Source organism: Eptesicus fuscus, chromosome 7, assembly GCF_027574615.1.
Source record: "Eptesicus fuscus isolate TK198812 chromosome 7, DD_ASM_mEF_20220401, whole genome shotgun sequence".
Classification (NCBI taxonomy): domain Eukaryota; kingdom Metazoa; phylum Chordata; class Mammalia; order Chiroptera; family Vespertilionidae; genus Eptesicus; species Eptesicus fuscus.
Window position 1 is genome coordinate 101,198,465 of NC_072479.1, and position 12,402 is coordinate 101,210,866.

Sequence of the window (12,402 nt, forward strand, 5' to 3'; positions counted from 1 at the left end):
TCCCCCTTCTGAGCCAAAGGTCCTTGTCTGTAAAATGTGAGAGTTGCCTCTCGGGTCCTTTTTGTTTTCGAATTCTAGAATTATTCTGCTTGGTTTTCAGCTGGACGAAGCTGACAGAAAGATTCTTCAAGAATACACCTTGGCCTGAGGCTGAAGCCATTGCTCCACAGGTTGGCAACGGTAGGTGTGAGCTCTGTCTTGTGTGCTGGACGGGATCCCGGGACTGGGGGTCCTTAGAAGCTCAGGATGATCTGTATCTGTTTTGCTCACCATTTTACTTTCCGAGGGCTTGGTACGTAGTAGTCCCTTGGTAAGTAACTTGTTGAATGAAGGTTGAATAAATGAAGAGGACAGAGATCTCTCACACATGAAACTAAGATCTTCTATCTTTTTTGTTTCGTTAATCCTCACACAAGGATATTTCTTTCCATTGATTTTTTTTTTTTGAGAGAGAGAGAGAGAGAAAGACTGATGTAAGAGAGACACATCAATTGGTTACCACCTGTACCGCTCTGACCAGGGCCAGGATCAAACCTGTAACCCAGGTGCATGGCCTTGACTGGGAACTGAACCTGCGACCCTTCCTTTGGAGCTCAGGCCGACATTCTAATTACTAAGCCACGCTGGCCAGGGCGGGATCTTTGATCTTGACTTGTTTCCATTTCCCTCTGCAATTTGGGGGGGTCCTTACAGTGACTCTGGGATGGGCTCTCCAGCCTCCCATCTTTCACTTTCTGATGGTATCTTTTATATGTACCATCACAAAGTGATGAAGTTAGACCCTCCTTTCACATTTATATATGATGTGAAGTAGGAGGGTCTAACCTCATTCTTTTGCATGCGGCTATTCAGCTGTTCTAGCACTAATTTTGAAAAGACCACACTTTTCCCCTTGTCACAGTTGTCAGAATTGGTTTTATGTAAATGTAAGGGTTCATTTCTGGACTTTGAATTTGATTCCATTGATCTATATGCCTAGCTTTAGGCTTGTACTTGTACTACACTCTCTTTTTTTTTTTCTTTTCTTTTTTAATGTTTTCATTGATTTTTAGAGAGAGAGAAGAAGGGAGAGGGATAGAGAGATGGAAACATCAATGAGAGAGAAACATCATCGATTGTCTGCCTCCCTCAACCTGGGTATGTGGCCTGACCAGGACTCGAACCCTGACTTCTTGGTTCCTGGATTGACACTGAGCCACATGGGCTGGGCATGTACTACACTTTCTTGATTACTGTAGCTTTGCAGTAAGTTTTGAAATTGAGAGGTGTTTTTTTTTAAAGATTATCTTGCTTTTTCTTAATTTCTTGGATTTCCATATGAATTTAAGTATCAGCTCATAAATTTCTGCAAAAGTGTCAGCTGAGATTTTTATAGGGATTGTGTAGAGCTTGAAGACCAATTTGAGGGAGCATTGCCATTTTATTTTATTTCTACTTTTTATTTTTTCTCCTTTTGGAGTATTGCCATTTAAAATATATTTTTATTGCCCTAGCCAGTTTGGCTCAGTGGATAGAGCATCAGCCTGAAGACTGAATGAAGAGTCCCAGGTTTGATTCCGGTCAAGGGCACATGCCCGGGTTGCAGGCTCAATCCCCAGTAGGGGGTGTGCAGGAATCAGCCAATTAATGATTCTCATCATTGGTGTTTCTATCTCTCTCTCCCTCTCCCGTTCTCTCTGAAATCAATAAAAAAATATATATTAAAAAAAGAAACATCAATGATGAGAGAGAATCATAATCATTGATCGGCTGCCTCTTGCACACCCCTTACCAGGGATGAAGCCCACAACCCATGTGTGTGCCCTGACTGGGAATCGAACCATGATATCCTGGTTCATCACACGTCGATGGTCAACCACTGAGCCACGCCAGCTAGGCTGAAGTATTGCCATTTTATTATTTATTTATTTATTTAAATGATATTTTATTGATTTTTTACAGAGAGGAAGGGAGAGGGATAGAGAGTTAGAAACATCGATGAGAGAGAAACATCGATCAGCTGCCTCCTGCACCCCCCCCACCAGGGATGTGCCTGCAACCAAGGTACATGCCCTTGACCGGAATTGAACCTGGGACACTTCAGTCCGCAGGCCGACGCTCTATCCACTGAGCCAAACTGGTTTCGGCAAGTATTGCCATTTTAATATTAAGTCCTTTAGTCCATGGGCATTGGATGTCTTTCCATTTATTGAGGTCTTTAATTTCTTCTAGCAACGTTTTATAGTTTTCAATGTATACATCTTGCACTTTTTTCCTTTTTTTTTTTTTTTAACTTACTATTAGTATCATCATCGATACACAGGTTTAGAACTCACTCTGAAAAAATGTTATTTTCTATGTTGTTCAGACCTTATACTCTATATCAGGGGTCCTCAAACTTTTTAAACAGGGCCCAGTTCACTGTCCCTCAGACCGTTGGAGGGCCGGACTATAGTTTAAAAAAAACTATGAACAAATTCCTGTGCACACTGCACATATCTTATTTTGAAGTAAAAAAACCAAAATGGCAAAAACACCCGCATGTGGCCCGCAGGCCGTAGTTTGAGGACGCTTGCTCTATATGATATAGAGCCTATATTATAGTGCCTATTTGCCTATAAAGAATGTAATATTATATTAAGAACATTAGGAGTCTCGTAATGTACTTTTAAACAGGTAAAGCTTCACTGTATGCCAGGGTATAAAAGGAGATTTGGTATAAAAATTCCCCTTCCACTTCTGTCCCCAAGTCTTCAGTTTATCTCTCTGGGGCCAGCTAGTGTTATCATTTTTTTGTTTATCTTTCTCGTGGTACTCTGTGCATATATATGCAAATAGGAATACAGTTGACTTTTTTTTTTAATATATATATTTCTTATTGATTTCAGAGTGGAAGGAAGAGGGAGTGAGAGATAGAAACATCCATGATGAGAGAGAATCATGGATCAGCTGCCTCCTGCAAGTCCCCCACTGGGGATCGAGCCCACAACCCAGGCATGTGCCCTTGACTGGAATTGAACCTGGGATCTTTCAGTTTGCAGGCCGATGCTCTATCCACTGAGCCAAACTGGCTAGGGCTGGTTTTCTTGTTTGTTTTTTTAATTTATTTACTGTCTAAAGTTTTACATATGTCTTCTTTTCCCCCAATTGATCTCCTCCCAAGCCATTCCCACCCCAGGCAAGCCCCCACCGCCCCATTGTCTGTGTCCATTGGTTATGCTAATATGCATGCATACAAGTCCTTTGGCTGCTCTCTAACGCCCCCCTCCCCTGCCATTTGTCTCTGTATCTATTCTTGTTCATCAAATTAGGTTGATCATTATATCCCACACTAGTGGCCTGGTGCACGAAATTCGTGCAGGGGGTGGGGGTTGGTTGTCCCTTAGCCCGGCCTGCACCCTCTCCAATCTGGGACCCCGCAGGGGATGTCCAACTACCGGTTTAGGATCGTGCCTAAACTGGCAGTCGGACATCCCTCTTGTAATCCGGGACCGCTGGCTCCTAACTGCTTGCCTGGCTGCCTGATCGCCCCTAACCATTCTGCCTGCTGTCCTGCTCACCCCCAACTGCCCCCCCCCCCCAATTGCCCACCTGATCGCCCCCAACTACCTTTCACTGCTGGCCTCCTCGCCCCCAACTCCCCCACTCCCACTCCCTCGCTGGCCTGATCACCCCCAACTGCCCTCCCCTCCTTACCTGATCTCCCCTAACCGCCTCTGCCTCGGCCCCGCCACTATGACTTTGTCTGGAAGGTCGCCCGGTCTAATTAGTATATTACCCTTTTATTAGTATAGATATGAGTGAGATCATGTGATACTTGTCTGGATTATTTCGCTTAGCATAATGCTCTCTAGTTCCATCCATGCTGTTGTGAATGGTAAAAGTTCCTTCTTTTTTATAGTGGCATAGTATTCCATTGTGTAGATGTACCACTACAGTTGACTTTTGGAACAACGTAGGGGTTAGGGGTGCCGACCCCCCACACAGTCAAATCTGCATATAACTTTTGATTCCTCAGAAACTTGTTTCCTTTGTGATTCCCCAGTGACTTTATATGAAATGGCACACATCAGTGCATATAGTTGGTCCTTTTCATCTACAGACTACCGATCACAATAAAAAAATAGTACAGATATTTACTGGAAAAATTCCATGTGTAAGTGGACTTGCACAGTTCAAACTGTGTTGTTAAGGCTTAACTGTAGCTCTTTTGTTCCTTTTTCATATAAACTAAATGTCCCTTTTCGTTTTTAAAAAATGTATTTTTGGAGAGTATTCTGCATCTTCAGCATTCCTAAGACCACCTCCAAGTTTGATGATTTGCTGGGAGGACTCCGTACTCAGTGTGTAGTTGTTCCCATGGCTGTCAGGGTTTATAGCAAAAGGATTCAGAGCAAAGTCAGCAACGGGAAAAGGTGCATGCGCTGAAGGCCAGAGGGAACCAGGCGCAAGTTCCATCAGTCCACTCCTGTCAGTCACACAGGGGCACTTAACTCCTCAAGCAAGGAATTGGAAGGCGAGTGGAGTGTGTGCCAGAGAAGCTTATTACAGCTTTGGTGTCCAGGGATTTTATCTGGGCTGGTCATGTAGGCACACACTCTGCCTAACATGTCCCAAAATTCCAGACTCCCAGAAGGAAAAGTCAGTGTTCAGAATAAACCATATTGTTGGAACCATTTAGGCACAGCAGAGAGAGCCCCTTATCAGGGTGGTGGGAACCCTTCTGAAATCTAGGTTCCCAGATGGTAGCCAAATTCCAACTAAGTCAGTGATACCCATGTATTTGCAATTTTGATAGGTAGCATCATACTGCTCTTCATGGAGTTATTTACTTATGTGCTGGTTTATTTAAGCTCCTGTACGGCAAATGTCTCTAAACGGTGAACAGAAATGGGCCGAATTAAATTGATGAGGTTGAAAGAGTAAAATGAGAAATTAATTTTTTAAAAATTAAATTTATTGGAGTAACATTGGTTAATAACATTATGTAAATTTGAGCTTTACAATACAACATCTGCATAGTCTATTTTGTGCTCACTACTCGACGTCTAGTCTCTTTCCCTTGAGAAACAAATTTTCTTGTTGCATGTATTTTTAGGTGTAAGTGTTAGAGTTTAGCTGTTTAGTCTCTGAAATCACGTTTATCCCTTTACTGCCCCCAAGGGGCTAAAACTGCCAGAATTTCCTAGTTGTTTTGTGCATTACTAAAGTACCCCTTTGCCATCTCTTTCAGATGCTGTCTTCCTGATATTGTACAAAGAATTGTACTACAGGCACATATATGCTAAAGTCAGTGTAAGTATCTAAATGTTTTGTTTTTTAAAATATATTTATTGATTTTTTTTTTAGAGACAGTGGAAGGAAGAGGGACAGAGAGATAGAAACATCCATGATGAGAGAGGAACATCATTGATCGGCTGCTTCCTGCACGCCCCCCACAGGGTATTAAGTACGCAACCTGGGCATGTGCCCTGACCGGGAATTGAACTATTGGCTCCTTGTTTCCTGGCTTGATGCTCAACTGCTGAGCTACACCAGCCGGGCTTCTGGCAGTTTTTTTAACTTTCTGCCATTTTGTCCCTGGAACACAGTCACTGGTTTATATTGGTTCAGTGCCCAAGATTGGTTGGCATGTTTTAAGAGATGGCAGTGGGAGAATTGAGTCTAGAAAGCTGGCTATTATTCCAGACAAACTATAACACTGCATGGCCTGTCCGTCCTTGTTAATTTTTCCATCCCCAGTTCTCCTTGGCTGGCACTCATCACCATGCACTGGTTTGCAGGCTGCCATTCTAATAGTGTGTTCCAAGCACCTTGTGCTGCCTCTGCTTGGAATGTCCTTTTCCCCCTCAGTGCATTGCCACGGAGCCTCCTCCTCTCTGAAACATAAATAAACTGTCACTGTTTGCCAGGCACAATGCTGGGCTCTTGGAATACGTCCACAGGTGTCCAATCTCACAGTGATTCTGCAAAATAGGCAAACTGAGGTGCAAAGAGGTTGCTTTGTCTCAAATTTCTAGTTAAGTGACAAACTCGAACCCAGATCTGTCTTATTGTGACACCAGGGTTCTTTTCACCACATTACCTCAACTTTGGGCACTTGCTTAATTCTTTTCTTCCAAATTTCTAAATTTTAGAGTGCCTGAAGCCTCTTAAAAAACAATCTGCACTGCCCTGGCTGGTTGCTCAGTGGTTAGAGTGTTGGCGTGTGCAATGAAGGGTCACAGGTTTGATTGCCAGTCAAGGGCACATTACCTGGGTTGCAGGTTCGATCCTTGGTCCCAGTTGGGGTGTATGTAGGAGGCAGCCAATCGATGTGTCTCTCACATCGATGTTTCTCTTTCTCTCTTCCCATCTCCCTCCCTTCCACTCTGTCTAAAGATCAATGGAAAAAATATCGTTGCGTGAGTATTAACAACAACAACAACAAAAATAAAAAACATCTGCAGTATTTATATACACCAGTGACTTAAAAATCTCTTAGGCTCCAGTCTCTCCAGATCCATATTTTATTCTACTGTTCAACAGCTCCACTTGGCTGTCTGATAGTCAGCTTAAATTTAATGTGCTTCAAATTGAACTCTTTATTTTCTCTCTAAACCTGTTTAACCCATGTTCATTATCTCAATAAATGATACCACCAGTCACCCAGTTACTTGGACTGAACACCTTGGTATCATTCTTTTTTTTTATTTTTAATTTTATTGATTTCAGAGAGGTAGGGAGAAGGAGAGAGAAAGAAACAAATATCACTGATGAGAGAGAATCATTGATCAGCTGCCTCTGCATGTCCCCTACCAGGGATCAAGCCCACAACCCGGGCACATCCCCCAACCGGGAATTGAACCCTGACCTTCTTTTTCATAGGTCAATGCTCAATACTGAGCCACACCGGCTGGGCATTGGTATCAATCTTGACTTTTCTCTCATTTGACATCAATCTTGAAGCAAATCTTGTTCAGCTGTACCTTCAACATATTTCTTGAAACCAACTACTTCTTTTACCACTGCTGCTATTCTAGTTCAAGATACTATCATCTCACTAGAGGCCCAATGCACGAAAATTCGTGCAAGAGTAGGCCTGCCTTTTTCCGGCTGCCGGCACCGGCTTCCCTCTGGCACCCAGGACCCGGGCTACTTCCCTCCTTGGGCTGCCGGTAGGCACCCGGGACCCAGATTGCTTCCCTTGGGCCGCCTGCAGGCACCCAGGACCCAGGCTGGCTTCCCTCCGGCCCTGGCTTTGTCAGGAAGGACGTGTGGAAGACGTCCGGTCTAATTAGCATATTACCCTTTTATTATTATAGGTACCTGAACTACTGAGTAGTTGCTCAGCTGGTTTTGGTTTCCACTCTTTGCCCATTTAAGTTTTTTTGTTGTTAATCCTAATCTAAGTTTTTGCACTGGTTTTTAGAGAGCGCGGAAGGGAGAGGAGAGATGGAGAGAAACATTGATGTAAGAGAGACACTTCAATTGGTTGCCTCACACCCCACTCCGACTAGGGAATCGATCCTGCAACTGGGGTAGATGCCCTTGACCGAATCATCTGGGACCCTTCAGGTTGCGGGCCAACGCTCCATTCACTGAGCAAAACTGGCTAGGGCCCAGATAGTATTTTAGACTTTAAAGTCATAATCTCTCGAATTTATTCAACTGTGTTGTAGACAATAAGTGGTCATGGCTGTGTTCCAATAGAACTTTACTAAAACAGGTGATGGTGGGTTTGCTGACCTCCTGGCCTAGATTTTTTTTTCTAGATTCTTGTTTGGACCTTAAAGACCTCTTCATTCCTGGCCCGGTGTAGTCCAGTGTAGCATTGTCTCTTCTTACCTTAAAGCCCCACAGTTTACCTTTTTGCCTTTGTTAGTACTGTTTTGCTGCAACACCTTTCTTCCTCTGCTTTGCTGGATGGGCATGCCTGTTTCCTAATGTTTGTTAAGGTTGTTGCCATAAAACCTGATCATTGTGGCCTTGGCTAGGGTGGCTCAGTTGGTTGGGCCTCGTCCTGTGCACTGAACGATTATTGGTTCAATTCCCAGTCTGGCACATGCCTGGGTTTCAGGCTTGATCCCCAGTAAGGGGGCATGTAGGAGGCAGCCTATGGATGCTTTGCTCTCTCGCATCATTGTTTCTCTCTCTTCTCTCCCCCTCTTCCTTCCTCTCTTTAAAAAAAAAAAAGGTAATAAAAACAAAAACCTGACCATTGTGGTCTGGTACTCTGTCTCTTGGAACTGTCATAGCACTTTTTGTCTTCCCTCTTGCTGGAGTGCTCTTTGCATATTAAGAAGGAGAGAGCAGACATCAGTTACACCATTAGTAACACATTGAAATTAATGATCTATGTCCTGATGTCTCTGCTTTCTTTACAGGGGGGACCTTCCTTGGAACAGAGGTTTGAATCCTATTATAACTACTGCAATCTCTTCAACTACATTCTTAGTGAGTCTGGGGTTTGGGCAAGTGAGGGAGGGTATGAGGAGGCCTAGTATTGACCTCCAACTCTTTTTAACAGGATTTAATGTGCAGGTGGAGAGGGGATAATGCCGTATGATATACAGTTTTTAAAGATTTTTTAGCCCTGGCTAGTGTGGCTCAGCTGGTTGGGCCCGTCCTGTGCACTGAAAGGTTGCCGGTTCAATTCCTGGTCAGGTCATATGCCTGATGCCCGGGTTTCAGGCTCAGTCCCCAGTAGGGGTCCTGCAGGAGGAAGATAATGGATATTTGGTTCCCACATTGATATTTCTCTTCCTCTCAAAAGCAATGAAAAAAAAAAAATCTTAAAAAAAAAAAAAAAAAAAGCCGAAACCTGTTTGGCTCAGTGGATAGAGCGTTGGGTCCCAGGGTTCGATTCCAGTCAAGGGCATGTACCTTGGTTGTGGGCACATCCCCAGTAGGGGGTGTGCAGGAGGCAGCGGATCGATGTTTCTAACTGTCTATCCCTCTCTCTTCCTCTCTGTAAAAAATCAATAAAATATATTTTAAAAATAAAAAAGATGCTAGACAGGTTTTCAAGGAAGAGTGTGGAAACTCACAATTTTTTTTTTAACCCAAGGATATGTTTTTATTGATTTTATTTTATTTTAATTATTTTTAAAATATATTTTTATTGATTTCAAAGAGGAAGGGAGAGGGAGAGAGAGAGAAACATCAATGATGAAAGAGAATCATTGATTGGCTGCCTCCTGCACGCCCCCTACTGGGGATCAAGCCCGCAACCTGGGCATGTGCCCTTGACCAGAATCGAACCTGGGACCCTTCAGTCCACAGGTCAACACTCTATCCACTGACCCAAACCGGCTAGGGCTGTTTTTATTGATTTTAGAGAGAGGACATGAGGGAGAGCGAGAGAGAGAGACATCGACATGAGAGCAAAACGTTGATCTGCTGCCTCCTTCACACCCTTCTACTGGGCATTGAGCCCACAATCTGGGCATGTGCCCTGACTGGGAATCAAACTGGCAGTCTTTCTGTGCACAGGACGAGGCCCAACCAACTAAGCCACACTGGCTAGGGCATGATTTAGTCTTTTTAAGAGAAATTGTAAAATGTGCTCTGCAGCCTTACCAATGGGCAGAGTCCTTGCTTCTAGTCTGACTTTTCTGTGATCTTCTATGCAGATGCTGATGGTCCTGCTCCCCTTGAACTACCCAACCAGTGGCTCTGGGATATCATTGATGAGTTCATCTATCAGGTATCTGGTCAGCCCTTAGCCTCGTTTTAAATGACTGATTTGAGCAAGGAGTAGCTGTTACTGCCATTGCTTGTGTTATTAAAAAGGTGCATGGTATAAAAATAAGCCCATCATAGCCTGAACTGAAATATCCCATGGCAGTGGACTCCTCTGTTGTGTGTTTTTTATTTCGTTAAATTCTCACCTGATGATATGTTTTTATTTTTTAAAATACTTTTATTGATTTCAGAGAGAAAGGCAGAAGGGAGAGAAAAACATCAATGATGAGAGAGTATCAATTATTGATTGCCTCCTGCACGCCCCCTACTGGGGATCGAGCCCGCAACCCAGGCATATGCCCTTGACTGGAATTGAACCTGGGACCCTTCAGTCCGCAGGCCGACGCTCTATCCAGTGAGTCAAACCAGCTAGGACAGGATATGTTTTTATTGATTTTAGAGAGAGGGAAGGGGGGAAGAGAGGTCGTACAGGGCCCGACTGGAGGTTAAACCCGCAAACTAGGTACTGTGTGCCCTGACCAGGAATCAAACTCGTAGCCTTTTGGTGTATAGGATGATGCTCCAACCAACTGAGCCACCCAGCCAGGACATGTCAGGGTTTACTGAAGAGTCAGTGAGGCCTATGAGCTCCAGGTAGGAACTTGGAAGTCGGGAGAGTTGAATTTTTACCAACTTCTTACCTGACCTTGAGAGGTGATGTGGCAGGAAGAAAGCGGGTCTTACAGGCTTTGGTGCCAGGTAGAGATGGCTCTAGTTTGGGGTGCCACCTCGTAGCTCTGTCACAGTGACATGCTGTTAAGCTTTCCAAGCCTCACTTTCCTACAAAGCAAAACTCTTCTCTATCCTGATTGTGATAGTGGTTACTTAAGTACATTCTAGATCAGAATAAAATAGAACATTTTTATTAAAATGGAAATCTTACCACCTCAGAGTACTATTGTTCATGTTCCACTGAGAACTGTGCCTGACGTAAAGTACTGCGGCTGTGGGACCTGGGGGTAGAAGTTCAAGTTTTACTGTTCACTAGCCCTGGACATTGGGCAAGTTACTAATCACACTGTCCCTTGGTTTCTCTAAATCAGGGATCTTTGGGAAGGTAACTGTGTGTGTGTGTGGGGTTGGGGGGGAGGTTATGTATATGTGCTTTAGTGCAGTGCCTGACACAAAATAATATGAGTCTGGTTGTGGTCAGTATCATTATACTTCACCTTTTAGCCTAATTCTGTTTAAAATATAAAATAAATTACAAAACAAAATAATTGAATTTGGAAAAACATCTGTTTCCATCTGTCTTTTGGGGGATAGTATAGCTCACACTGGGTATATCAGGGGAATCTTGTTGTTTTAATAAAGATGTCATTTGAGCCCCATGGATCAAAGAGACTTAATGAATGGTGCATAAGGTGTTGCTGAGTTGTGATTGGTGAGCTGAGAAAATCTTCCTAGGGCTCTGGCAGAAAGAGGCTTCCTGCTCAAGATGAGGCTTCAGTGGTTTTGTGAGTTCAGGCCACAAACCACACCAGCTTTGTTTGCCCTCTCTGGCTCCTTGGCTTGTGTCCACCTCTAATTTGGCATAATTTTAGAAGGTTGGCAGTCCTGTTCACTCACAGCAAGTCACGGAGGATCATCGGTGCTAAGGTTCTTCATCCCTTGAAGACAATCAAAATTCTCTTGGTTTAGCTGGTGTTCTCCTCTTAATGGGCTTAAGGTGCTCTCATTTCTAACACAGACAGTGAAGGCCTGGCTGGTGATTCTCCTAGCTAGATACATGCCACACGGGGTGAGTGGCTCTTCCCTGCCACTCTCTTTTGTTTATTTTTATTGCTACAAGTAATATGCAAATATGTTAATACTGTATTTTTTAAAATCTTTTTTTCTTCAAACCAGATAAAATGAAAGTGTCTTTGCAATTATTGTCTGGAAAGATAGACACCACATTAATGTTTCTCAGGCATTTACATAGATGTGTACATACAAAAATACTTCATTAAAAAAATGATGTCCTACTATATATTGTGTATTTTGCTATGACTTGGAACACGTAACATGTCTGTATAGAGACCTGCCTAGTTTCTTGTGCCATCTACGGGATATGGATATACCACTCCTGGTGATGAACATTTGGGTTTTTTATTTTCACTAGTATAAACTGAATCAATGAATATTATTGGTAGTTGAAGTATATTTGCTTTTTAAATATATATACACTGAGTGACCAGATTATTATCTCTGAATGCATAATAATCTGGCCACTCAGTGTGTGTGTGTGTGTGTGTGTGTGTGTGTGTGTGTGTGTGTGTATTAGAGGCCCAGTGCATGAATTCATGTATGGCTGGGGTCCGGTCAGCCTGGTCAGGGGGAGGGGACATGGGCGGTTGGCCGGCCTGCCTGCTGGTTGAACTCCTGGTCGAGGGGACAATTTGCATATTAGCCTTTTATTATGTAGGATATACACTGAGTGGCCAGATTATTATGCATTCAGAGATCATAATCATCTGGCCACTCAGTGTGTGTGTGTGTGTGTGTGTGTGTATGTATGTATGTATATATATTCATCCCAACCAGCGTGGCTTAGTGGTTGAGCGTTGATCTATGAACAAGGAGGTCACGGTTCGATTCCTTGTCAGGGCACATGCCCAGGTTGCAGGCTCGATCCCCAGTGAGGGATGTGCAAGGAGCAGTAAATCAGTAATTCTCTCTCATCATTGATGTTTCTTTTTAAAAAATATGTATTTT

The 12,402-nt window shown here is 43.4% G+C and overlaps 1 protein-coding gene across 2 annotated transcripts in view; it reads left to right on the plus strand.

Annotated features, from left to right (window-relative positions):
• The window catches only part of EIF3L (eukaryotic translation initiation factor 3 subunit L), a 30,363-nt gene that overhangs the window by 2,813 nt on the left and 15,148 nt on the right, over positions 1 to 12,402 (plus strand). Inside the window, exons 4-7 of one of the 2 annotated variants that reach the window (XM_054719503.1) lie at positions 101 to 180; positions 5,213 to 5,274; positions 8,346 to 8,415; positions 9,594 to 9,667. In XM_054719503.1, the coding sequence (XP_054575478.1) occupies positions 101 to 180; positions 5,213 to 5,274; positions 8,346 to 8,415; positions 9,594 to 9,667 (286 nt within the window). The remainder of the gene's footprint in view (positions 1 to 100; positions 181 to 5,212; positions 5,275 to 8,345; positions 8,416 to 9,593; positions 9,668 to 12,402) is intronic. The other variant, XM_054719504.1, reaches the window with a different exon arrangement.